The 27998-nt window shown below is 46.6% G+C and overlaps 1 protein-coding gene across 3 annotated transcripts in view; it reads left to right on the forward strand.

Moving 5' to 3' along the window:
* The window catches only part of Kif9 (kinesin family member 9), a 44402-nt gene that overhangs the window by 8070 nt on the left and 8334 nt on the right, over window positions 1-27998 (forward strand). For all 3 annotated transcript variants that reach the window (XM_087563410.1, NM_001192000.2, NM_001413966.1), the window contains 14 exon segments: window positions 522-687; window positions 2261-2367; window positions 3541-3765; window positions 6707-6790; window positions 6898-6990; window positions 8256-8403; window positions 9363-9427; window positions 14497-14574; window positions 18963-19031; window positions 19413-19517; window positions 21263-21318; window positions 22117-22207; window positions 22999-23132; window positions 25581-25775. In XM_087563410.1, the coding sequence (XP_087419536.1) occupies window positions 522-687; window positions 2261-2367; window positions 3541-3765; window positions 6707-6790; window positions 6898-6990; window positions 8256-8403; window positions 9363-9427; window positions 14497-14574; window positions 18963-19031; window positions 19413-19517; window positions 21263-21318; window positions 22117-22207; window positions 22999-23132; window positions 25581-25775 (1616 nt within the window).

The following is a 27998-nucleotide window of genomic DNA, read 5'->3' on the forward strand; positions in this document are numbered from 1 at the left end:
CACATATGCAGTACACCCACATATATTGATGCAAACATTTATACATGTAAAAAAGAGTAAATTTAAAACTTTTAAATTTTTTTTTTCAGAGCTGGGGACCGAACCCAGGGCCTTGCGCTTGCTAGGCAAGCGCTCTACCACTGAGCTAAATCCCCAAACCCAATTTAAAACTTTTTAAAAACTTCACATCCTCTGTTGTCTCTAAGTTGGGCCTCACTGATCAGTGATTGATTGATTATTTATTATTTATTTATTTATTCATTCATTCATTCATCCATTCATTCATTTATATTTCATACAGTCTCCCTATGTAGCCCTAGCTGTACTGGAACACTCTATGTAGACCAGGCAGACCTTGAACTCACAGAGATCCACCTGCCTCTGTCTCATAAGTATAATTAATGATTCTTTTAACAAAGGCGTCCTAAAAACAACTCCAATTACCTCTTTTTTTGTGACATTTCTCACATGTTCACCCACATCTGCTCGCTCTCTCGCGCTCTCTCTCTCTCTCTTCCTAGAGCATTGATATTCATTTGAAAAAAGACACTCGGAGAGGAGCCGTCAATAACCAGCAGACAGACTGGTCATTCAAGCTGGACGGAGTTCTTCATGATGCCTCCCAGGACTTGGTTTATGAAACAGTTGCCAAGGATGCAGTTTCTCAGGCCCTTGATGGATACAACGGTAATTTAATTAATTGTCATTTTATCTAGGACTCTGAGGAGCTCCTCTTGGAAGAAGAGGTATAAGAAAGAGGTACTCGGGGACTGGAGAGGTGGCTCAGCAGTTAAGAGCACTGACTGCTCTTCCAGAGGTCCTGAGTTCAATTCCCAGCAGCCACATGGTGGCTCACAACCATCTGTAATATACATTAAATAAATAAATACTTAAAAAATTAAAAAAAAAGAAAGAGGTACTCTATCCTGAACAAAACAAAAGACCTTCATATACTAACACTGAAAGTTTATTTGTCAGTCTGTGATCTGGTGAGAGAACATATATTCACTTCATGACATTTTAGGCATGGCTTCATCCAGTCTCCGAGACATTGCCTTTATTGGATCATTAGAAGACCCTGGTTTTTTTAAATCATTAATTAACTTATTCACTTTACATCCTGATTGAAGCCTCCCCATCCCTCTTCTCCTCCTAGTCCCACCCTCTCACCTCCTCCCCTGAATCCCCCTGGCTTATTAGCAGTGGGCTAATTACTAATTGCTTCTGGCTTCAATCCAGATGCTGGATTAGGGCCGCTCATCTAAAACCTGCCTCCACCCCCAGCACCTGGGAAACAGGCAAACAGACTTCCAGGGTTTAGCATAGCCTCCCCAGGTCTGCCATGTAGATTCACAGAAGCAGTCTCTGGAGATCCTTCAATTCAAGAGGAAGGAGGAATAAGAGTCTAAGGTGACAGTGTTTTGTGTCCCAAAGCCTGATGATGATGATGATGGTGGTGGTGATGGTGGTGGTGATGATGATGGTGGTGGTGGTGGTGATGGTGATGGTGGTAGTGGTGGTGATGGTGATGGTGGTGGTGGTGGTGTTAAAGGTGCAAATGAAAGTATTTCCAGCATAGGCAATCAGACACAGGTCATGGCCCAGTTGTGGTAGTCCATTTCTGGAAATGGCATGGTACTAAGTATGAGCCTTGTAATTTATAAATAATTCCCTTAGCAAGATATAGGGTCACAGGCTGGCTATTCTAGCACTTGGACGGTGAAGCGGGTAGATCAGGAGTTCAAGTCATTCTGGGCTACATAGCTTTATGCCAACATGAGCCACATGAGACCATGTTTCGAATAAATCAACAAAAAAGCCCACCATCGACAGGAATTCCCTTATTGCTCTATCTCTTTCTGGAAATTTGTCTCTGTGGAGTGTCTCCTGCTTACTCTCAGACATATGCAGTTTAAGCCTTGAGAAGGGCTAGAGTCTAATGCTCCAGCTCCCTCCCTTTCTTTTCAAGAAAGTGGTAGCCACAGTATTCCCCAGCCCTGGAGCCTAGATCATCTGGGAACAGAGAGGCGGAGAGCTCTATGTGGATCACACATTGATGGTGCATGTTCAGGTTTGACTGTTTATGACCCTGTTCCCCGGTGCTGTCTTCCAAGGTGGAATCCCTGATGTCTTTGGATGTTCCTGGTGGCTACCTTCATATCAAGATCCCGGATGGCACCAAGCATGTTGGGGATATGAGGGTTGTCCATGGAGTGATTTCTCTGAATGTCACTCAGTCATATTTTTGAAATGTTTGCAGGTACCATCATGTGTTACGGGCAGACAGGAGCTGGCAAGACATACACCATGACAGGGGCAACGGAGAATTACAAGCACCGGGGTATTCTCCCTCGTGCCCTGCAGCAGGTAGACAATGGGCCTATGGTTGGGATGCCACACAGTTCCCCTCTTCTCTACCCTACGTGCAGCTAATTCCAGGTTTACCTCCTAGAGAGAGTGTGTCTAGCCCTCAAGTGAACACAGCTAACATGGGGTCTAGAGACGGTACTGTGACTGGGCTGGGGTAGAGTCAGAGTCCCAAGGAAACTCAGGCTTTGATTTTCAGACTGATCCTGGATGCCAATAAGCATCCAGGATTCTTTGTGAAGGAGGGAACAGGCATGCTAGCCAGGCCCTGCTGCTCCTGTGGCCTGTGATTCTGTAAGAAAGGCTTTAGAGGTCTTTGCTGGTTTTAATGAAGAGAGTACAACATTTTCAGAACTTTCCTATTGGCTGTGACTCTCCCATTCAGTAGCTCCTGGAAGACAAAGGCAAGAAGCAGGGTCTGTCTGAACCTTTAGGACTGTCAGCCATGGCTCTGGGAAATAAGACGGACCTTCTAGTCCAGGTCTTGGTTAGAGGTAGGATGCAAACAGCCTTTTCCCCAAAGCATTTTGTGATTCTAAACCACCATGCTCCATTTTCCTGAAGAAATGTACTTACTATCCCATTGTCAAAATGTCAGCTTCTCAAGGCTGAGAATATAACTCACTTGGGAAAGAGCTGGTCTAGGTCAAAGCCCTGGGTTTGATCCCCAGCAGTGGGGAAAATGCACAGCGAGCAGCATGTTTGTACTCAGGAAGTGGAGGCAAGAGGACCAGAAGTTCAAGATCATCTCTGCTCACATTGAGAATTCCTGAGCAACCTGGGTTACATGAGACCCTATCTCAAAGCTAGCTGGGCATGATGGGGCACACTTGTAATCTCAGTACTTGGGAAGACTGAAGCAAGAAGATGGTGAGTTGGATTAAATAACTGGGAGACATTTTTGATTCCAGCCAGACTGGGACACAGGGTAGAACCTGCCTCAAAACGAAACAAAACAAAACAAAAACTCAAATCAAAAGTTGGTAATCTTACACAGTAGACTAGCGACAGTGGCTGTTGTTGATTGTGACCATGGCGTCCACCAGACTGTAATCTCTTTAGGACAAGTATTGCCCTGTGCTCCCTGATGTTTTCTCCTGAGGGAGGTCGTGGGCTGATGTGAAGTGATCAGCCTCTTCTGCTCTTGGTGACTGTGGTCAAACTCCCATGTAGGTGTTTAGGATGATTGAAGAGCGTCCCACACACGCCATCACAGTCCGTGTCTCCTACTTGGAAATCTACAATGAGAACTTGTTCGATCTCCTGTCCACTCTGCCCTATGTTGGACCCTCAGTCACCCCAATGACTATCGTGGAAAACCCTCAAGGGGTCTTCATTAAAGGCTTGTCTGTGCATCTCACCAGCCAAGAGGAGGACGCGTTCAGCCTCCTCTTTGAGGTGAGATGAGAAGTCCCCCCCCTTCTCTTCCTAATTCCTTGTTTTCCTCTTACTTTTTTTTAGTTTTTTTTATTTACCTTGGTAAAAGGAATGAAAAATTCACATGTTGGGGCTGGGGATTTAGCTCAGTGGTAGAGTGCTTACCTAGGAAGCACAAGGCCCTGTGTTCGGTCCCCAGCTCCGAAAAAAAGAACAAAAAAAAAAATTCACATGTGCTTATATTGAAAACAGTGTTCAATAAGAAGAAAACCAAAACCATATATTCTGGATCATAACCATCTAGTCCTTTCTTTTTGTGAGGTTTGTTTATTTGTGGTACTGGAGACTGAGCAGAGAGCTTCATATGTGCTAGGTAAATCCTCTAATCCTCTGTTATTGAACTATATTCCCAGACCCTTTTTACTTTTTAAAAACATTTTAGCCAGGCATGGTGGTGAATGTCTTTGATCCTAGCACTCCAGAGGCAGAGGAAGGTGGATCTCTGTGAGCTCGAGGCCTGCTTGGTCTACAAAGGGAGTTCCAGGTTAGGCAGGGCTGTTACACAGAGAAACCTTGTCTTGAAAAAGAAACACACACACACACACACACACACACACACACACACACACACACACATTTTAGCTGGACAGACAGGGATAGTGCTTGTCTTTAATCTCTGCACTCAGGAGAAAGAGACAGGCAGATCTCTTAGTTCAAAGCCAGCCTGGTCTACAGAGTGAGCTCTAGGACAGCCTGGGCTACACAGAGAAACATTTCTCAAAGAATTTTAAATTTTAATATTTTAGATTGTATCCTTTGTATAAAATTTCTTTTTAATTTTAAAAATTAGATGAGAACCTGTTTTAAGGTGAAAAATTTTTAAATTAAAATTTTTAATTTTAAAAATAAAAAGAAACCAAAATATTTAAATTTGTAATTATGTCTGCTGTGTGTTTGAGCATGTGTGTGCAGTACCCACAGAGGCCAGAAGATGGCATCAGATTCTCTGAAGCTGGTTATGAGCTTCCCCACGTGCAATGCTGGGAACTGAATTTGGGCCCCCTACAAAAATAGTGCTCACTCTGAGCCACCTCTCCAGCCTCTCTTATGTACTTTGTTATTTTGAGACAGATTCTCAATACGTTTCCCAGGGTAAGCCAATTGTAGTGGTACAGTCCCTGTAATCCCAGCTAAGGAAGCTGAGGAAGGAAGATGGCTGAATTTAAGGCCAGTCTGAGCTACGTAGTGAAACTTTATCTCAACAAAACAAAGGTGCCCAGGCTAGCCTTGAAGTCACTCTGCAACCCAGGTAGGTTCTGAACTTGTGACTCTCCTGCCTTTGCCCCTTAAATAATGGGACTTACAGATCTACACTGTCATGCCTGGCCGTACATAGTTGAACTTATTCTTATGTTCTTTCTCTCTCTCTCTCTTTTTTTTTTTTTTTCTTTTTTTTGGAGCTGGGGACCGAACCCAGGGCCTTGTGCTTGCTAGGCAAGCGCTCTACCACTGAGCTAAATCCCCAACCCTCTTGTTCTTTCTCTCTTATCTTGGCTGTGTTAAGGATCAAATTCAACCTTGTGTGTGCTAGGCAAGTACTCTACCAGTGGGCCGCACTCCCAGCCCGTCTTATGTCCTCTTTTTGAGTTAACCCTAAGTCACGACTACCTATTGAAATGTCAGAACTGCTGGTGTGGTTGCAGATTCTGGGAATCCCTTCTCCTAGGAGGCTGAGGTAGGAAGACCGTGAGCTCAGCCTGGCCACCTGTCAGAACCCTGTATAGAAGCAGTTCTTTGTAATTAAACTTAAATATGAAAATTAGAGCTATGGGATATGTCAGTGGGGAAAGGTGTCTGCCAGCAACCCCGATGCCCTGAATCCAGTCCTCAGGGCCCACATGGTAGGGGAGAACTGACTCCAGCAAGTTGTCCTCTGAGTTAGAAAAAGACACAATCCATAAATAATAACCAAGGAAAGTCAAACCACGCCGACAGTTACCAAGGGGGGGGGACCTTAATCATGTTTTACAAAAGACCTAGTGATTCTTTTCTTAGCTGTCTACCCAAGAGAAACAAATGTGTGGCACATATGCGTATACACACAAAGGTTCATATGTGTTCATGGCAGCATTGTTCATAGCCATTAGAGATTGTCACCGTGATGTCTGTTAGCCAGTGAATAGATAAACAGCTCTACAGTGGAAAATCAGCAGTAAAAGGGAACAGGTGGGGGAGGCCAGACAGAATGAGGATGCATTCTACAACATAAATGAACCTTGGAAACATAGCCATCAGCCACAGAGGGCCACATGGACTGAGTTTATGCTGGTGGAAAATCCAGAATAGCCACACAGAGAACCAGAAAGCAGCTGAGTGGCTGCCTGGGAAGGGAGTGGGAAGGCACTAACTGCCCATGGCCCCAGGGAACTCTGGGATGATGTAGCAGTTCTAAAATACGATTGTGATAATGTTGTACAATTCTGTACGTTTACTAAAAATCATTGCATTACAAAAAATGGCAGGGCTGGGGAGGCTAGAGAGATGGCTCAGCGGTTAAGAGCACTGATTGCTCTTCCAGAGGTCCTGAGTTCAAATCCCAGTAACCACATCATGGCTTACAACCATCTGTAATGGGATCTGATGCCCTCTTCTGGTGCCTCTGAAGGCAGAGGCAGGAGGGTTTGTGAGTTTGAGGTCAATCTGGTCTACAGAGTGAGTTCCAGGCTAGCCAGGGCTACATAATGGGACCCTGTCTCCAAAATAAGCAAACGAATAAGCTTTACCGGAAATCTCTGGTGGTGAAAGTACAGCACCAAACCCCCGTTTGTTTCCCTTTTACTAGTTTACAAAAGACGTTTGCCCAGAAGGCCCAGCTGATGGTGATGGTCTGAGTATTGGACAGTGACTGAGAGTCCTTGTTGTCAGTTTTCAAAATGTCACATATACTTCCTTTCCCCTCCAGGGAGAGACCAACAGGATCATTGCCTCCCACACGATGAACAAGAACTCATCCAGGTCACACTGCATTTTCACCATCTACATGGAGGTTGGTGTGCGTTCTTTGTTCACCAGAGAAGACTGGTGACTCCCGTGGGTGCCACCCAGCCAGAAGCTCCTCCCAGGGCACTCTAAATTGTCTGGATGTCTTTGTAGGCTCATTCTCGGACCTTATCAGATGAAAAGTATATCACTTCCAAAATCAACCTGGTAGACCTGGCAGGCTCAGAGAGGCTCAGCAAGACGGGGGTAAGTCAAGAAGCCACAGACCCTGTGGCTTACTCTGTGTGTGCATAGCCCACATTGGACTCTTGAGAACATCCAGATGAAGTGGCGTGCTTTTCTAACTACTGCGTGAGATGATTCCCCTTCACGTAATGCCGACATTGGGTTGGAAGTAAGCCTGGGGCTCAGGACCTCACAGTATCTCACAAAGGAAAGCAAAGTTGTAAGTAAGCTTTTACCTTTTTTTTTTTTTTTTTGGAGCTGGGGACCGAACCCAGGGCCTTGCGCTTCCTAGGCAAGCGCTCTACCACTGAGCTAAATCCCCAGCCCCGTAAGCTTTTACTTTTGTGAGAGGATGCATAGCTTCCGTCAAGTAACAAGCACACCCGACCAAAAATACGATAGGTTTTTTTTTTGTTTGTTTGGTTTTTTTTTTTTTGGTTCTTTTTTTCGGAGCTGGGGACCGAACCCAGGGCCTTGCGCTTCTTAGGCAAGCGCTCTACCGCTGAGCTAAATCCCCAACCCCACGATAGGTTTTTATCCTAACACAAGAGTGCTGAGTCTTTCCTCCTTTGACTGGAGTCTGACCTCACAGTCTCTGGTGATTGGTTAGTTTTGAAAATTGGTGTGAAGGAAGCGGGGGGAAAGGGCCAGCTTCTCTGGATCATCAAGTTCTGAAACACAATACAGCAGGGTCTTTGCTGAGCAAACAGTTTTACAAGGTAGGGAGATGGCAATAGCATCCCGAAGGTTTCGTTCCTGTGAGCATTCTTTTGATAGGAAAGAGTTGGTTCCTTGTAATTACCCCTCACCAGTGTTCAGTAAGTACTCAGGAAATCTCCACACTGGCATGGTGTTTCTCTGTGCATAGACATGAAAGAATTCACATGCATATTTAATTTCAAATATATATTTGCAAAGATATTTTAACACAAAATTTCATGAGAGTATTTAGATGAGTATTCGCTTGTGCGTGCTACTATATTTATGTGACTATTCATAGGCTTACCTGCTCAGGTATTTCATGTGCATTTATACATGTAACTGTATCATATGGATATTCATTTGTGTGTTCTAATTCATGTCAACCTTCATATGAATGTTCCTGTGAGTTTTACTATTACCATTATCAGTAACCCAAAATGGAAAACACTCCCAACTTGGAGGAAAAGGTCCTCGTTCTGGGGAGGAGGCTCCAGCCTGGCTGCCTGTAAACCGGTAAGGGTAGGCAACCTTAATAGGGTTGCCTCCCTATTCTGTTCAGCGTGACCCAGACATTTTGTTTGCAGTCAGAAGGTAGAGTCCTAAAGGAAGCCACCTACATCAACAAGTCGCTGTCATTCTTGGAGCAGGCTATCATTGCCCTGGGGGACCAGAATCGGGACCACATCCCTTTCCGGCAGAGCAAGCTCACCCACGCTCTGAAAGACTCCTTAGGTAAGGCTGTGGATGGCCCTCAGAGGAGGGATTGTGTTCTGGGGAGGACTAGGCCTGGCTTATCTGCCATTAGGGATCGGAGAATCACTTTGACCCAGGGCAGTGAGTTTACTGTGGCTCTTCAAAAGTGATGCCAGTCAGACACTGGACAAGCCTTCAGGCATTCTTGCTGTTAGAATTGTTATTCAAGCTTTTGCCTCTGCTGGGAACATTTTCTCTTTCCACCTTGTCCCTAAACGGTTTGGCAGAGACCTTTGTGGCCTTGGAGAGTCAGGGAAAGGGCCTCTCCTATCATTTCCCCATGTCCTTTACACCTTCCTGGACACAACAGTGGGAGCCTCCTTGTCATCCCCACCTGTGTTGGGGTTTGTCAGGCCTAATAACACAGTCACTGGTTCCTGGCCATGAGCAAAGTCCAAGCTCACACCTTCCTTCCTGAGCTTGTCCCAGTCTCCTGAAGTGTCTATTCTATCCTGGTTCCTCCTGTGTACATCTAATGGTCTCTCTCTGTTCCTACCTCTGTCTCTTGCCTCATAGCCTTATGCAGCTAGGGTTGTCTCCTTTGTCTCTAAGTCAGCATGGGCTGTTCAAACAAAGCACCACAGGCGGAAGGCATGTGCAAATGCATTCCCTGTAGTTATGTGGACAGCGAAGGCCAGAATCGAGGTGCCAGTAGATCTGGTTCCTTCCTTGCAGATGGCTGCTTCTTGGCCATATCCTCACCTGGAGAGAATGAAATGGGTCTGCTTTTTCTTTTTTTTACAAAGACAGAAACGCCCAGCATAGGGGCTGCACACACAGACCTTATCTAAAAGTAATTACTACCAAAGGTTCCATTCCAAACACGTTAGACTGAGTTTTGGGATTTTGGAGGTTATAAATTTTGTGGGGACACAAGTATTGGGTCCATAACAGTACCCTGTCAATCCTAAAGGAAACTCTCGTGTCCCTTTCTGCAGGGGGAAACTGCAATATGGTCCTTGTGACAAACATCTATGGAGAAGCTGCCCAGTTAGACGAAACGGTAGGTAGAGACAGCCTGTGCAACCAGGCTGGAGTTTCTCCCCATGGTGCAGGGGCTGAGGGTTCAGCATGGATAAGGTTGGATCCAGACTGGCACAGATGCCACTATCCATGGCATTATTCAGGACCACAAGGACAAATCTGAGCCACAACTGCTGAGGGTGACAGAGACCAGGATGCCAACACCAAACAATAAACCATATTAAGAAAGAAGCGCAGGTGTAAGAAAGACTTAACCTTGGGGACTTATGTAAGAAGGGCACAGTGAAAGCAGTTTTGTGGGGACAAAGAACATGTTTTCAGGGGTACAGCTCATGTGAAGTGAATAGTTGAGAAAAGATGCAACAGAGCCCCCGTGCAGAAGGAGAAGCCCTGGTCCTAAGTCATGTCAGAGTCCTGGGTAGGCAAGACCTTCAAAAGAGGCCTGGGAAGGGAAAGGCTTTTCCTCCCTGAAGCTGGGTGGGTACTGAGCTGGGTGGCATTCAGATATTGGCAGCAGGACGCACAAGTGTTACTGGTAGAGGCGATGACAGAACTGAGCAGGTGACTCATGCCAGGAACATCTTGTTACTCTACAGGAGGGCTTAAGAAGGGAGGAAAGGGGAATTGCAGGGCTTTGATGTGTTTGGAAGGGCTGAGCCCTTGGCTGCTCTTCACACGATAGAGAGAGTTTGAAGAGGGGAGAGTTGTGGACACTGATGGGACTCAGGGAGAGAATCCGGTAGCAGGACACAGGTGTCCTGAAAATGTCAGACAGGAATAAGTGTCTGACACAGTGACAAGGGCCTCCATCCCAGGTTGGGTTTCCCCCTCTAGGGTACCCTTGTCATAGACAGTTAGGAAAACTGTCCCTAGATTTTTTACTGTTGCAAGTGTTGGAGGCAAACTTCAGCTATCTGGAGAATTCACTTAGGTGAAATGGGTCATTTCCAGGGATGTTGTGAGGCAAGACATTACTGTAGGGCCACCAGCCTGTATACATTAGGGACTGTCCCAGCTCAGGGAGAGTGCTCTTGCCACACATTCAGTGCCCTGGGACTTGGGAGGCCAAACCAAAGAGCTCCAGCTGACGTGAGACAGCACCTCCAGGGAAAGGGTTTAGGAACCTCCTGGTCTCATCTCATAACAAAGCAAAATTGATCCCTAAGAGGAGCTGTATCAACTTTGACCTCCAGGCTGCCTTACTAATAAGAAAGCTACCCCTGAGAACTCTATCCACGCTGCTTTGAGGAGGTCACCCATGCTGGGATATCTTAGTCATGGACCCATTTGGGGGTCACTGCATGTCGTTCTGGGATATAAGACATGATGGCAGATACAGGTATCAAGGCACTTGGGAGGCTTTGTAGTAAGTATTCTTATTGTAGTATTGCTTTAAGGACGAGCCTTGGAAAGCCAGGTGTGATAGCACGCAGGAGGCAGAGATGGAGGGTTTCTGTGAGTTAGAAGCCAGCCTGGTCTACAGAGTGAGTTACAGGCTGGCCAAGGCTACTTAGTGAGACTCTATCTCAAAACAAAACAGAGGAGCCTTGGGGTCAATCAGTGGCTATTCCTCTTGACATATAATTCATATTTAAGTAAAAGGCACACAAAGGGAAGGCAATGAGTATTTTTTAATAAAATGGAAGGCAGTTCTTCCTACTAACCAGGCCCAGATTACTTTAATATTCTAGAAATTCAGTGACCATCTCTGTTTCCTCCTGAGTTACTCAGTCCTGCAAACCAGTGATTGTATATTCTGCTGTGTCTTGCTTTCTGATTCCTCTCTGCTTCTTAATCCTTGTGCTTAAAAATCTATTTAAAATACCTTTAATAAACTCTAACTCTGTTACATAACAAGGAAAAAAGAAAAGAAAATGGGACCTTCCAGCACAGTGAAAGCCCCACCCTCCCATCTCCACCCCTGAGATAGTCGGAGCATAGGCAGCAACTCTCCTGGCCCTTGGGATCTCCACGATCTTAGTCCCACACTGCCCAGGGGCTCTGCCCAGGTCTGGACCCACAGGCCCAGATGTGTGGTCTTAGGAGTTTAGAACAAAGGTATATGAGGGGTGTGGGTGCTAATGAATCTCTTCTCTAAATGTTAAAAAATAACACGTTCCTATTATGTAGTTTTACTCTATGTAATAGCGTGTGTGTGTGTGTGTGTGTGTGTGTGTGTGTGTGCGCGTGCGCGCGCCCGCGCGTGTGTGTGTGTGTGTGTGTGTGTGTGTGTGTGTGTAGATGCTCACACTTGCATGCTGGGATGGGGGACCAGTGCCCTGAAACAAAAACAGCAGTCATGTTTGGAGCAGCATAACCTAGCACCTATAATAATCAGGCTTCTTCTGAGAGCTCTCTTCACAGAGACATCAGAAATTGCACACTGAGTCTCCCAAGGATTCATAAGGCAGGCTTCTCATCCCTGTACCAGGGAGTGATGAGATTTATGTAAGGTCACTCAAATGTCCAGTGGCAGACAGAACATTTAACCAACTGGGTTAAGAACCTTACCAGCCCTTGGGGCCACTGCAAGGTGCCTTATTCCATTCTAAGCCTGTTCCTAGTCTCAAGGCCTCTTCACTGACAGTCAGCCCAGCATTACAGGAGGCTCCATTCTCAGGGCCTGCCTTGTGCTCCACCCTCACCTAAAACGTGTGCATTGAGGCTATTTCCAGGACACCCACTCACGTGGCTGCTCATGGCCTCTAGCCATAATGGCCCAGAAGTCACTTAGGAGATGTCAAGTCTGCTTTGGAACGGGCTACCACTTATGCTTCTTCCTCTTTTTCTTCTTCTTCTTCTTTTTTTTTTCCCCCCAAGCTGAGGACCGAACCCAGGGCCTTGCTCTTGTTAGGCAAGCACTCTACCACTGAGCTAAATCCCCAACCCCCTTTTTCTTCTTCTTCCTCCTCCTTTCCTCTTCCTTCTCTTTTTTCTTTTTCTTGGGGGTGGGGGCCATTTCTTGAGAGTCAGGCCATCACTGTGGTGTCCTGCTTTTCTTTGCAGTGAGAAAGGATGAGCAGAGGCCAGAGGAGGATGGTAGAGTTCTTCCTCTGTTGTTAGCCAACTTATTTTTTTTTTTTTTTCGGAGCTGGGGACCGAACCCAGGGCCTTGCGCTCGCTAGGCAAGCGCTCTACCGCTGAGCTAAATCCCCAACCCCAGCCAACTTATTTTTTGAGGCAGATTCTTTTGAAGAACCTGTATCTTACCGTTTTGGCTAGGCTGGCTGGTCAGTGGACTCCTTGATTCACCTGTCTCTCTGCCCCCAACACTGATATCTGACTCTTTACAAGGGTGCAGGGGATTTGAACTCAGGTTCCCTTGCATTCAGCACAAGTGCTCTTACCCACTGAACCATCTCTCCAGCCCCTACCTTGTGTTTTGGAGGGGGAGGGGAAGGATCTCTCATTAACCTGGAGGTGTAGCCCATTAAGGCTAAGATGGCAGCCAACACACCACAAGGATCTACCTGTGTGTACCTTACCAGGTGTGAGATTACAAGCTCATGCCACCACACAGGCTTCTTTACGTGTATTCTGGGAATCTAACTCAAGTTCTTAGGTTCTCATGTTTATGCAGCCAACTACTTTACCCTTCTCCCCACACACATGGCTTAGTTGCCAGGTATGGAGACGCAGCCTTGAATCCCAGCACTCTAGAGGCAGAGGCAGGCAGAAGCCTGTGAATTTGAGGCCAGCCTGCTCTTCATAGAGGGTTCCAGAACAGCCAGGGCTATGTATAAAAAGTCTGCCTCAAGTTCATACAAACAAAAAAGCAAACAAGGAAAATGTAACAATGAATGTGGTCGTATATTATTTCTTTTTGATGTCACCTATCTAGACTGAGAGAAGTAGCTAGAAAGAGCCAAAGGCACCTCCTGTAGGAGGGGCACTATGCCTGTGCCTTTCATGTGAAGGAGAACCTCAAAAGCTTTGTGCTGGAGGCTGGTTTCTAACTGTGCCTTAAGGAACCAAGAATAGAGAGATAAGAGGTTAGGAGGAAAGGAGGGAAGAGTGCCTTAGGCAGGGGCTCCCTGAGCACAGGGGTTTGGGCAGAAGCTGGGAGCTGTAGGTTAAGAGTTGGAACAATGTGGGACTGAGGATGCTCATCAGTGGAGAAAACTTGTCTAGTATGCACAAGGCCCTGGATGTGCTCTCCAGCTCTGCAGAAGAAAAGTAAAAGAAACATGTCTTTAATCCCAGCATTGGGGAGGCAGAGGAAAGGCAGGTGGAGCTCTGTGAGGTTGAGGCCAGCCTGGTCTACATATTGAGGATCTGTTTCAGAGAAAGTGAGAGAAAGCAAGGGGGTGGGGGAAGGGAGGGAGGGGAAAGAGGAGGTGGACTAGTGTCTGGGTAGTGCACTAGATAAGGACCTGGCTACAACATGGGTCTCTTATCAACTTTCTGTTCCTACTGTTCCATTCCCTACCCTACTGAAGACCTCACTGCCAAGGTCTTGTTTGTTATTAAAATTATTTTTGTTTGTTTATGTGTATGTGTGTTTGTGAGTGTGAGTATGTGCATGTGAGCACAGGTGCCCACAGAGGCCAGAGAGGGTATCAGATGTCCTGAAGTTAGAGTAACAGGCTGTTGTGAGCCACCTGATCCAGGTACTGGGAACTGAACTTGGGTCCTTGGAAAAGCAGCAAGCTCTCTTAACTGCTGAGCCTTCTTTCCAACCCTATTTATGTATTTTTGATACTGAATCTAATGGAGCCAAGGCTAGCCTCCAACTCAATACGTAGCTGAGGATGATCTTAAACTCGTCACCACCTCATAAGTGCACGTGCCATCAGGCCTGATGTACCCTTTCTAAATGTATATTTTGGTTAAGGATTGGACCAGCCTGACCTACATATTTGCTTGGCAAAGCTCACAAGGACCTCCACCCGCTAACCAGTTTCTATATCACTTGCTTAACCTTCAGACCCACAAAGGCCCTTTTGATCGCTGTCCCCTTGAGGATGGGAACTGATGCCAGTTAAGGCAGCTGGAAGAGTTAGAAGAGGACATGCCCTCCGAGAAGGCTGGTCTTTAGGGTCTCGTGTGAGTGGCGGGCCACCTGACATCTATCTGGTCTGTTTTCAGCTATCTTCGTTGAGGTTTGCCAGCAGGATGAAGCTTGTCACCACTGAGCCTGCCATCAATGAGAAGTATGATGCCGAGGTACTGAGGGGCTGATGGGAGCTTCCCACCTCTGGGAATGCTGTCTGTAGGTTTGTTCCCTGTGTGTCTGCTCCCACATGAATATCTGCTGGAGGTCATAAAGGAAGCCAGATTTGTGTGGCTTCCTCCTGCCTCCACTGAAGTCTTGCCTGGAGTCCTGGGTCAATCCTTTTCCTTTCCGTGATAAGCCACTATCGTTAAGAGTCCCCAGAGACCCCACTAGACTGCCACAAAAGTGAAAGGGGAGATGATCTACCACTCAGCTCACAGGCGGGGATTCAGGGACTTGGGTATCCCAGGACTCCCCAGGAGATTTCTTCAGAGCTGAATCAGCATACATTGTCTCTCCAAGTTGCCTGATAGAACACATTTATTTTGTGTGTATATATGTGTGCATGTATATGTGTGGGCATATGAGTGGAGGTCCAAGGACAACTTGGAAGAATCTGTTTTCAGGAAGATCATGAGTTCAAAGACAGCCTAGAATCCGTGAGACAGTCTCAAAAATGGACCCACAGGCTGGAGAGATGGCTCAGTGGTTAGAAGCATTTACTGTTCTTACAGAAGACCTGGATTCCATCCCCAGCACCCTCACCGAAGCTCACAACCATCTGTAACTCCAGTTCTAAGGAATCCAATGTGCTCTTCTGGGCTCCCTGAGAACCAGGATCAAACACACATATGCACTCAAATGCACACATACACATACACACAAACACACATGCATGTACACGTACACACGGGTACACACACACATGAATAAAATAAAAGTAAATCATTTTTTAAAAAGCAACCAAAAATGCTTCTGAAATCAAGGTCACTGGAGATGGGCATGTGTATGTCCCTGTGTCCCTGGCAAAAGGGTTAAACATTTCTAGGTTCTAAACCCTGAAGGACGATCCCATCTTGAGACTAAACGTGGTTTAGCAGGAAAGTAGAGCTCAGAGTTCAGATTCTTAAACTCAGTGAGGTTTAGAAAGGAGCACCTGGCCAGCTAAACCCTTGTCTATTCTGAGCTCCTGATTCTGTTGGTTGTAGAGCCTGACTGAGTATTTTCTATTTCCTTCCTTCCTTCCTTCCTTCCTTCCTTCCTTCCTTCCTTCTTTCCTTCCTTCTTTCCTCCCTCCCTCCTTCCCCCCTCCCTCCCTCCCTCCCTCCCTTCCTTTTCTCTTTTGGTTCCTCCCCCCCTTGCCTTCTGTTTTGTGATGTGGTCTCATTATCTAGTCCAATCTGGCCTCCATTTCCTGTTCCTCCCGCCTCATTCCCTGTGTGCTAGCATTATAGACTTGTGCCATCGCAGTTCAGTGAAGATTTGTGTTTCTGAGTTCACAGTTGTTGCATTTGCTGTTTCTGGGTTGAACCACCCTTGTTCTATGACTTGCTCCTTCCTTATCTGTGGAGCCTTTTCATGTATGTGTGTGTGTGTGTGTGTGTGTGTGTGTGTGTGTGTGTGCACGCGCGTGCATTATGGGTGTGTACAGTATATGTTTGCGTGCATGTGCATGCTTGTGTGTGTACGAATGTGTGTGCAAGCAGCTGTGTGTACTACGTGTGTGGGTACAGGAGGTGCTTTCAAGACCCTGAACTCGGGTCTGCTTCTGCAACCGTTTCCAGGCAGCAGCTCCCAGCAGTAGGACAGGCTGCCACACCTCTCAAGCATTAGGAAAAAATCCCTCTGTTCTCAGGGTAAGTTGGAGGCTGGTTTTCCCAAGAGGGTCCAGTACCCAACTCACCTTCTGATTGGACCACATATGTCCCCTGTGATAGATACACTGAACAGAATCGTCCAACAGCAGGTGCCAGCATCTCGGCCAGACGTTCTGTATCTGGGACATAATATATTTCCTAGAGTGGGGAGGATGAGGTGGCTGAGAATAGCCACCAAACCTTTCTCTTTGGCCCCAAAGACAGTCCATACTGGAAGGAGATATACTTGGTGTTTCCTAAAAGGCTGAGCCAGGATTTGGATTCTGATCACATACCTCATGTTTTGTGTCTAAATTACCACCATGATGCCAGAGGTCTGTCAGCCCTTGCTGTGCACTCACACGGTGACGGGTGAGCCTCAGTACCCAGGTGATCTGGCTGAATGAGGCTAGACTACAGCAGGCCTGCGGTGTGAGAAGCCCATGGGTCTGTGATTAGACACAACAGTGGTCACTCGTTTTGGCACCAGCTCCTTCCAGTGGTCATTTTCTGACAGTGAAGAGCCTGTTCCTGGTTAGAGGTCTCTGAAAACTTCCTTGTGCCTCTGTTACAAAATATTCTCAAATATCAAATGTAAGCAACTAGGCAAACTCTGTATTTGGGTTTTCGAGACAGGGCTGCTCTTTGAGGCCTGGCTGTAGCTCTGTGTAGCCCAGGCTGACCTTGAACTCAGAAATCTGCCTGCCTCTGTCTCCTGAGTGCTGGGATCAAAGGCAGGCACCACTGCCTGGCAAGATTTGGCAAATTCTGTTGCTCAAAATGTATCACTTCTGGGCTGGACAGGTGGGTGGCGCAGTGGTTAAGAGCACTGACTGCTCTTCCTGAGTTCAATTCCCAGCAACCACATGGTGGTTCACAACCATCTGTAATGGGATCTGATGCCCTCTTCTGCATGCAGGCATATATGTAGGCAGAATGCCGTATACATAATAAATAAATTTAAAAAAAAACTATCATTTCCGGGTTGGGGATTTAGCTCAGTGGTAGAGTGCTTGCCTAGCAAGCGCAAGGCCCTGGGTTCGGTCCCCAGCTCCCAAAAAAAAAAAAAAAAAAAAGAAAAAGAAAAAAGAAAGAAGAAAAACAAACAAACAAACAAACAAAACCCCCCCCAAAAACCCAAAAAGCTATCATTTCTCAGTACTTGAATCTATGAGGTGTTCTCTACCAGACACCTCTTCTTTCTTCCTTCCTCCTCCTTTCCTCTTCCTCCTTTTTAAAACTTTAGTGACAGTTGCAGGATAGTGCAGGCTGGCTTCTAGGCTATGTAGCCAGCCTGGGCTATTGATCCTCCTGGCAAGTGTTAGAATTACATGCATAAACCACCACACTCGACTTTTTCTTTTTTGTGGTGTTAAGGCTGGAGCCCAAGGCACACACATGCTAGGCAAGTGCTCTGGAACTAAGTCATCCCCCAGTGCAAAGAATGCCCATTTATAAAAATGGACTGTTAGGGGGAGCTGGACCCAGTTGGAGGAAGCCAATGACTGGGATGTGCATTTGAAGGGTGTAGCTTGTCCTTGGACCATTCTTCAATCTCTCTGCTTTCTGGCCATTCTGAGGTAAATGGCTTTGTTTCTGCACGCTCACCCTTCTCACATATCATTTTGGACCCAAAGCAATTTGTTCAGATTTGCTTGTTTGTTTTTGAGTCAGAGCCTCACTGTGTAGCCCTGGCGGTCCTGGAACTCATTACGCAGCCTAGGTTGGCCTTGAGCTCCCTGAGATCTGCCTGCCATTGTCACCTAATGCTGGGGTTAAAGCTGGGTACTACTACTATACTTGACTGGCTCAGATATTTTGTTACAACAGCAAAGTGACTAACACAGGGATTGTTTACCACATGACCTTCAGTGGACATTTAAGACCCAAACCTAAGAGTCCAGCATGGTAGCATATGACTATCATCCCAGCACTCAGAGGGAGAGCCTGGAGGATCAGGGGTTCAGGGTCATTCTTGACCACATGATGGCTTTGGAGCCATCATGGACTAATGAGACCCTGTCTTAAAAATTAAAACACACACACAACACACACACACACACACACACACACACACACACACACACACACACACACGAGAGTCACATTTTTCGAAAGAGCAGTAGAACAGTTTAGGGTGGGGAGAACTGAGTACTGTAACTTGTCCTTTGACCTCCACACATATGTCATGGCCTAGGTGAAGAGCCTTATCTTGGGAGACGAGACGAGGGAGCTCTCCAGGAGCTACTGGGAGTTGGGTTTGAAGACAGCCCATAACCTGTGTGCAGTTCTCAGTCATGTTTGCTGAAAGAAGCCATCTTAGACGATAGCTCATTCCAGTTGGCAAAGGGTCACCCACCAACTAGAATGGATGACCTAGAAACCAATACATAAAGTGTATTGGCAGGAATAACTAGGATATCTGGGTCCAAATTAAGAAATCGAACATTTGGGTTGGGGATTTAGCTCAGTAAGGGTTGGGGATTTAGCTCAGTGGTAGAGCACTTGCCTAGCAAGCGCAAGGCCCTGGGTTTGGTCCCCAGCTCCGAAAAAAAGAAAAGGGAAAAAAAAAGAAAAAAAAAAAGAGAGAAAGAGAGAGAGAAAGAAAGAGAAAAAAGAAAAGAAATTGGGCATTTGCTACAAAGGAGCCAAGTAGTTTTTCTGATGACCCTCTTCCCTATTTGTTATGTTTTCCCTGGCAGAGAATGGTCAAGAATTTGGAGAAGGAACTGGCATTGCTTAAGCAGGAACTGGCCATCCATGATAGTCTGGTAAGGGATTGACTATGGGGGAGTTGCTGGGGACAGAGACCAGGGGCAAACAGCATGGTGGGTTAAGGTGGGGGGCATTAAGGTGGTGGTGGTTGGGGTTAGCATGGGTCAGGCAGTAGGAAAGGATTTGCAGCAGACATTCTGTGGCAGGTGGAGCCCTCCAGTGGCCCAGTTGGGCTTGTGGTCACCATTCTGGTTTGCTGAGACATCTGGCCTGCTTTTCGGGCCTTCCCCAGCAGGACCAGATGGTAAAGCAAGCAGCCAGCCTAGCGGTCAGATCCTGTCCCCAGCTCGACTCTTTGGCTGTCAGGATGGCCCCGATGCCCCTGCTTGGGCTCAGGTTCTTATCGCTCATGTAGTACATGTTCTTCATCCTTCAAGTCCAACCGCACCCTCGTGAATTATGACCCCATGGATGAGATCCAGATTGCTGAGATCAACTCCCAAGTGCGGAGGTACCTGGAGGGGACGCTGGACGAGATTGACGTAAGGAGCCCTGCCATGGGACCGTCATGCTCTACGCTCTTGGACTTCCCTTGCTGGGTGATATGGAGTGGATGCAATAGACGGGAAGTGGTGTCCCCCTCCTTGTCAAAGGCCCTTCAGCTCATCATGGCCTTAGTGTCCATGGTTAGGGTCACAAACCTTAAAGTGAGCTATACACAGTGTATATATCAAAGGTCATCCGTCTCGGTGGGGGGGGGGGGGGGCACAGACCTTGAAGCAAAGCTGCTCTGATGGAATCCCAGGTGCCTCCTGGCTGAGTGGCCCGGGCTACTGAGGGTTCAGTAGCTCACCTGTGCAGCAGAGGAGGAAAGTAGGCCAAGGCGTTTCCCCTCGGATGAGCTTGGCTGTGCCTGGCAGTATGAAGTGGATAAGGGATGGTGGTCAGGCCAATAGTCCTTTAAGAGGATCCTGCCCCCAGAGCTCACTGTTGGAGTTTAAAAGAAAGCAGCAGGCACAAAGGAGGGGCTGGAGGGGGGAATGAATCTCATTTACAGTGCAGCCATTAACCCTCTCACCAGGGAACTACACGGGCTACTATCCCTCCCCCTTAAGTGTCAATGTGGACAGTTTGGTGGCCTTTCCAAGCACAAGGGAAGCATTAAACCAACCTGAATCAAGTTTAGTGTTCATAGGCCGCTAACCTTCCTCCAGCTGCACATGTGTCTATGCCTGTGCCCAAACGAGAGGGTTTGTTAATGGGGTCCATCTAAACCTTCTGGAAGTGGAAGAAAGCTACTTAAGTAATTTTAATACAGTCTTTTCCTTAGGGAGTATTTGCACCAATTGTCCTCATTGCTGTGACAATGACAATCTATCTGACAAAAGCAAGACGAGACAGGAATGTTTGTTCTGACTCACAGATGATGTAACCCATCATGGCAGAGAAGGCAGAGTGGCAGAGGTTTGAGGCTGGTCAGACTGTGTACACAGTCAGGAAGCAGAGAGCGGGAATGCTAGTGTTTATCTCCCTGGATATTTTGTTTTTCTACCTTCCTTCCTTCCTCCTTCCTTCCCTCCTCCTTCCTTTCCTTCCTTCCTTCCTTCACATTAAATGTAATGTAGATTGGTGTTTTGCCTACATATATGTCTGTGTGGGAGGGTGTCCGATCTCCTGGTCCTGGAGTTACAGAGAGTGTGAGTTGCCATGTAGGTGCTGGGAATTGAACCTGGGTGCTCTGGAATACCAGCCTGTGTTCTTAACCATTGATCCATCTCTCCAGCCATCTCTCCAGGCCTTTTTAGGGACTGGAGGAATGGCTCAGCAGTTAGGGTACTTGATGTTCTTGCAGAAGACCCAGGTTTAGTCCCCAGCACTAATGTGCAGTGCATGGCAGTCTGTAACTCCAGTTCCAGGGGATCTATTGTCCTCTTCTGGTCTTCGGGTGCACCAGGCATACACATACATGCAGGCAAAGCACTCATACACATAAAAATAAATAAATATTTAAAAGCATACACATGCATACACATATCTGAGTGTGGGTTTGTACTTTGCATAGGTTCCCTGTGGAAACCGAAAGAGAATATTGTCCCCTGGAACTGAATCTAAAGACAGTTGTCAACTTTCTGATGTGGGTGAGGGAACCAAGAGAAATAGATGCTCTTAACTGCTCAAAATGAGATGGCTGAGAGTCAGCCAAGGGCTCCTGACTTCTCTGCTTAGACACCGCCTCATTCCTTGGTACCATTGTCTAAACTCTGCTTTGCTCTCTTTCTTCTGCCAGATAATCAATCTAAGGCAGATTCAGGAGGTATTCAACCAGTTCAGGGTGGTTCTGAGGTAAGTTTCTCCTCACTCTCTTCACACTCCATTTTCATTTTTTATGGCCTGGGCAATTGCCTTCAAGAAAACCGTCATGTGTGTGAGAGGTGTGTGTGTGTGTGTGTGTGTGTGTGTGTGTGTGTGTGTGTGAGAGAGAGAGAGAGAGAGAAAGAGAGAGAGAGAGAGAGAGAGAAAGAGGCGTGTGTGTATGAGAGGCATGTGTGTGTGTGTGTGTGCGCGTGTGCATGCATGTGCGTGTGTGTGCATGAAGAATGCTCTCTGCCATGTAAAGAACCAGATCTGAGTGCTTAGGGTGTGCACAGGCCCCTGGTGGGTGTTCGCTGAGTTCGTTAATTGGACAGGGACTCTCTGGAGTGCCATCTGTGAGCGTGCCCAGAGCTAGGCCTCATGAGTCCTGCATGTCCTCTACCTCTAGGAGCACTTAGTTTATATCCATTGTCTGAGCAGATAATGCTGGTTGGTACCACACTGGTCATTTGATTCCGAAGGGCCTGTTAGAACCTAGGTGACGTCACAGTCCTCGTGCAGGTTTACAGGCACTATGAAATGTCATCTTAGAGCTGATGCATCTGGCTTGGAAGGTGCTCTATAGGTTTGGGGACTGGATCATGTGGGGACATGCACATTGTGAAAAGGGATGAACCTTTTGTTTGCGTTGTCTTTTGCCTTATGGTGAGGCTGTGGCTCCATTGTCAGGGCTTTACTTAACCAACTTTTAATCTAGTATTTGGGTCTCAGCCCAGTGGACTTAGCATATCCCCCATTACAAGGTGCTATCTCACTCTTTCTCCCAAGCCAACAGGAGCAGGAAGTAGAGTCTGCCTTGCGCAGGAAGTACACTCTCATAGACAAAAATGACTTTGCAGCCATTTCTGCTGTCCAGAAGGTAAGCACAGGTGCGCCTTGCTAACATCACTCACTTCAGACTTTCCATTTTCGGGGAGACTTTGGCAGAAACTACAAGTGTCATGCAAGTTCCCAGGTCAGGATAACACCAGGATAAACATGGAGTGCCCAGGGCAAGAGTAAACCACTTGAGGGGCTGGAGAGAGAGCTCAGTCAGTAAAGCTGTTGCTGCACAAACATGAGGCCTCAGTTCAGTTCCCAGAACCACGTAAAGCTGGGCATGGTGGCGCATCCTTGCAATGCAAGCTCTGGAAGGCATAGACAGACAGATCCCTGGGACTCTCTAGCCAGCCATCCTAGCATAGTTTGGGAGTTCCGGGCCAATGAGAGACCCAGCGATAGATGGAGCATGAAGAATAACATTCAAGGTTGACCTCCAGTCTCCACATCTACATACATACATACATACACAGAAAAAATATAGCCTACCACTTTTGTATTTAAAATGGTGTCCATGAATTGGACATATGACTAGTACCATAACTGACCACTACTTGGAACTAGGTTGGAAATAGGTCTTAGGATCCATAGGGAGATGTACGTAGTAGCATACGCCTTTGATTTCAGCCCAGAAGGGTGGATTACTAGGAGGCCAACATGGAAAGTAGACATTGATTTCTCTAGGGTCCTGTCTGAAGCTGGTAGAAGCAGCCACATGCGTGTGCGTGCAGAACATGCTTACCCCAAGGCTTGCACTGCGAACACTTGCATTCCTGAGAGGCCCCAACCTCGAACATAACCCATGCTCCTTGCCCTGACCTCTCTCTGCAGGCAGGGCTTATGGATGTTGAAGGGCACCTGGTGGGTGAGCCTGATGGACAAAGCTTTGGACTTGGGGTTGCTCCTTTTTCTGTCAAACCTGGGAAGAAATCTAAGACTAAGAAGACAACCAAAGACCAGTTCAGGTGAGAGCTCTCTGCTCCTTGGTAGACAGAGGGCACAACATGACCTCCCCATTTTTCCATGGCACCTCAGCCACCAGTGCTCATTGCTGCACTGTTGCCGATGCAGCAGAGGGGAACTCTGTGGGAAACCTGAGGGGTTCAGGGCCATGCCCAAGTGTTACCCCTCATCCTCATAGTACCCCAGTGTTTCCATCTTACTGAATTACTTCCAATGTTCCACCCCTGCTGAGTAGTAGGGCTGCAGGAAGTGCTAGGCCAGCACTAGGACACCACCGTGCCCACTGCACTTCTGTGACACCTCTGAGTCTTTCCCCGCATCTAGGACTCAAGCCAGAGAAATCCTAAACTTGCCTTTCAGGTGAGACGGGGAAGGGAGGCTGAGAAGGGATCTCACACTATAATCAAGGATGCTAGTTTCAGATATATGATGATCCCCCTGCCTCATGTTATCAAAAGCTCAAAAGGGTCCCATTTCATGCAGCTAAGACACACTTTTATACAAAAGTTGGAGAAAGCATCTTTCCCAGTTGGCTGTCCAAGCAGTGCCTGGTAGCAGTATCCAGAGTGTGGGATTCAGAGTTAAGACCAGGGGTTGGGGATTTAGCTCAGTGGTACAGCGCTTGCCTAGGAAGCGCAAGGCCCTGGGTTCGGTCCCCAGCTCCGAAAAAAAGAACCCCCCCCAAAAAAAACAACAACAAAACAAAACAAAAAAAACAAAAACAAAAACAAAACAAAACAAAAAACAAACAAAAAAAAACAGAGTTAAGACCTGGGCACATCTACATCTCCCTTCTTTGTGCTTCTCACTCCTAAGAGACTTACTTCCCTTACTTCTCATGGGAGGCATGAGAACTGTTTCTGTATCCCTAAAGTGAGAATAAGGATTGTAATAATGAGAGCATCAGAGATAATGGCTCTGTGGGAGTATAGGCTAGACCATGCAGTCCTTCCACATGGGAAGTGCAAGCCACGAGTCATAGAGCAGAGAATGCACCTCTTGCCTGCGACGTCCTGGGCCTCCCCTTTCGACTGCAGGAAGCTGGAGTAATAACTTACATAGAAACTGATCCTCTTGCAACACTTACTGAAGAAGAAAGGGGGCTGGGTATGTCATCCATGCCTGTAATCCCAGTATCTTGGAGGCTGAGGCCATACAAGTGTGGGTTCAGGGCTGGTGAGATGGCTCCTCAGATAGAGGTGCTACATAAGCCTAAGTACCTCATCTGTGGAATTTACATTAGAGAACAAATTATCATACAGTTATCCTGTGGCCTCCCCATCCGCCAGTCATGGACTCTGTCACACACAATAAAAAAAATATGAGTTGAGGCCTCTTTGGACTACATTGTACAACCATCTCACAAAAAAGAAAAAGAAAAAGAAAAGGAAAGGAAGAGGGAACCAAGAAGAGAGACAAAAAGGGGGAAGCAGGAGCTGGAGAGATTGCTCAGAGGTTAAGAGCACTGTCTGCTCATCCAGAGGTCATGAGTTCAATTCCCAGCAACCACATGATGGCTCACAACCATCTATAATGAGATCTGGTGCCCTCTTCTGGCCTGCACGTGTACATGCAGGTGCAACGCTGTATACATAGTAAATAAATCTTTAAAAAAAGGGGGGGGGGAGCAAAGCTGAAAGGCAGGACTGATAAGGGTGTGGGGATGGAACTCTGCTGGTGCAATGTCTGCCTAGCATGCACAGAGCCCTGGGTTTGCTGCTCAGCACTACATGAACTGAGAATGGTACCATGCTCTTGTAGCCTTGGCAGGAAGACAAAAAGATCAAAATTGTCCTCAGGGATCTAGGGAGTTCTAAGCCAGCTTGAAATACATGAAATCTTTTTTTTTTTTTCTGGTTCTTTTTTTCGGAGCTGAGGACCGAACCCAGGGCCTTACGCTTGCTAGGCAAGTGCTCTACCACTGAGCTAAATCCCCAACCCATGAAATCTTCTTTTACTCTAAAAGAAATTTAAAAAATCACAGCATATTGCTCACGGAGAGGACTAACTCCTAATACCCATGTCAGGTAGCTTCACAACTACCAGACACTCAATCTCCACAGATATCTCACATCTCTGGCCTCTCAGGGTACCGCTCTCCTGTGCACATGCATGTGTGCATGCGTGCGCGCACACACACATATATACACACACACACACAAGATAGGAGCTGCCAACTTCTAGGTCACTTAGGAGGCAGAGGCAGAAAAATCTCTGTGAGTTCTACGCCAACCAAGTCTATATAGTAAGACCTTGTCTCAGATAGATAGATAGATAGATAGATAGATAGATAGATAGATAAGATGATGGATGGGTAGGTGGGTAGATGGTACATGGATAAAATAAGCAAGCTGAACGTAGTAGGCTGCTTGGTCTAGTAGGCTTGAGAAAGAGCTCTTTGTTTCTCACTGCCAATGCCTGGGCCTTGGTATTTCCCTGATGTTTTTCAGCTCCTCAGCAAGAAAGGAAGGTGCCAGCAGCCCTGTGAGTGGCAAGGACTTTGATATGACTTCCATCTCCAAGACCCAGCTGATCCCATCTTCCAAAGAAGGGGATCTCAAAGATATGCTTGTGCGAGAAAGGGAAACTTCCAGCATTGAGCCCCTTCCCTCAGACTCTCCAAAGGAAGAATCTCGTGCACTCAGGTACCCATCCAAAGACAGACCTTTCACCAGATCAGGTCAACCCAGACCAGGGTGTGATCCTTATATGGTGGGTAAAGAATGCTCAGAGAAAAGAAATAAACAGGGGAAACAGAAAGTCTGAAAGGAAGAAACATGACAATGTATACACATGCAAAATGCCTCAACCTCGGTCTGCCAAGATACACAGTCTAAGAAGAATCATTTTAGGGGCTGGGAAAATAGCTCAGGTAGTAAAGGAACTTGTCAGTTCTAATGACCTGAGTTCAATACCCAGGACACACAATAGATGTAGGAGAGACCTAACTCTCACAAGTTGTCCTCTGACCTTTATACACATGCTGCCGGGGGGCAGGAGTGGGGCTGGGGGAACACACACACACACACACACACACACACACACACACACACACACACACACGCACATCATTTTAGAACTACCCCATATCAATTATTTTAAAGTGAGGTATCTTTTGCATAAGTAATGTGTTCTAGAAGCGTGGGATAGGCATAGTACACACCTGTAATCTTAGCACTTGGGGAGGTAGAAGCAGGAAGATTAAGGATTTAAGGTGATCCTTGCTACCAAGACAGACACAAGCCTGGAACACATGAGACTTTGGCTCAAAAAAGGAACAACGGGGGCTGGGGAAGTGAGTAAACATGCTTCTTAGGCAACTGTGATGACCTGAAGCTGAGTCCCCCAGAATCCATGTAAAAAGCCAGATGTCTAGCACTAGAGCCTGTGATCCTAGTATTCCCACATGAGATGGGAGGCAGAAATGGGAGAACTCTGGAAGATCTCAGCACAGTTAGCCCAGCCTGTGCTGTAGGAAAGAACAGAGAGAGAGAGCACTGCCTCAAACAATGTGAAGGACAAGGACCAATACCTGATGTTTTTTGACCTCCTGCCCACATTCATATACTCTGATGGATGAGAAGGGGAGGGTAGGGAGAGGGAGAGAAAGACAGGGAGAGGGGGGGGGGGAGAGGGAGAGTTCAACATTTTAGAGAATCCAGGCTAAGTAAATAGAAGTGGGGTGTGAAAAAAAAACATGTTCACCACATCATTAATAGGAAAATATTTTTTAAAAAGTAAACACTTTGCCAGCCTGGTCTACAGAGTGAGTTTCAGGACTGCCAAGATGACATAGAAACACCTGTCTTGAAAAACAAAGAAACAAAAAAGGAAACACTTTCATTAGTTAATATTAGATAAAAGGCATTGAAAGGATCACCTCTGTCCCTGGGGTATACAGCAGGTGCATGAGCAGCTTCTTCTGAGCCTGTGTAAGTTTCAGAATATTCAGAAAAGTTGAAAGTTGCACAGCGATTGCCCACAGAGCCCTCTTGTTTCTGTTGACAGGCAATTGCATTTGTTCCATCTTGTCTTGTCCTTTTCAAAATGCATTTCACATAAGTTGCCAACACCAGCCCACATCCCTCTGTGCCAGTAGTTGTATCACATTAACGGGGGTTCTCAGAGAATTTTCTGCTTGGGGGATATGGGTGCACACCATTGTATGTGTGCATACTAAGACCTGAGCAGCACAGCCAGTGTCTTCTCCTCTTACTCTCTGCATATATTTGGAGACATGGTCTTTTAAGAAACTATAAGCTTGCTGTTTTAGCTAAGCTGGGTGATTGGCACCCATTCAGAGCTGCCTGTTTCTGTCCCCTAGTGCTGGAAGTAAAGACATGATGCAAGGATTCTTATGTGGGTTCTGGGGTATTGTATGATACTTCTCCGGAGAAGATTTGAACCAAAGTCTACTTACTCTAGATAAGGAACTAGTGACAGAACAGACTAACAATGTATCCAAAGTCCAAGTTATCAAACTGTATTGGCGTTACTTACAGAAAATTTCCTCCCCCAGAAGTTTACTGCTTCTATAACCTTATGAAAAGAGCTTGAGGGGTTGGGGATTTAGCTCAGTGGTAGAGCGCTTGCCTAGGAAGCACAAGGCCCTGGGTTCGGTCCCCAGCTCCGAAAAAAAGAACCAGAAAAAAAAAAAAAAGAAAAGAACTTGATAAATCTTGTTAGTTTTAGGAACTTCCTAAGACTTATGAGTTATTTAAGATTTTGAGTCTCACGGACTTCTGTGCTTGTTTGAATAAGAATGGTCCCCCTAGTCTCATAAGTTTGAATGCTTAGTCACCAGGAGTGCAACTCTTTGATAGGATTAGAAGATCTTTTTTGAAGGAAATGTCACTGGGGATGGGCTT

This window comes from Rattus norvegicus, chromosome 8 (genome assembly GCF_021556685.1).
Source record: "Rattus norvegicus strain SHRSP/BbbUtx chromosome 8, alternate assembly SHRSP_T2T, whole genome shotgun sequence".
In the NCBI taxonomy this organism is placed as follows: domain Eukaryota; kingdom Metazoa; phylum Chordata; class Mammalia; order Rodentia; family Muridae; genus Rattus; species Rattus norvegicus.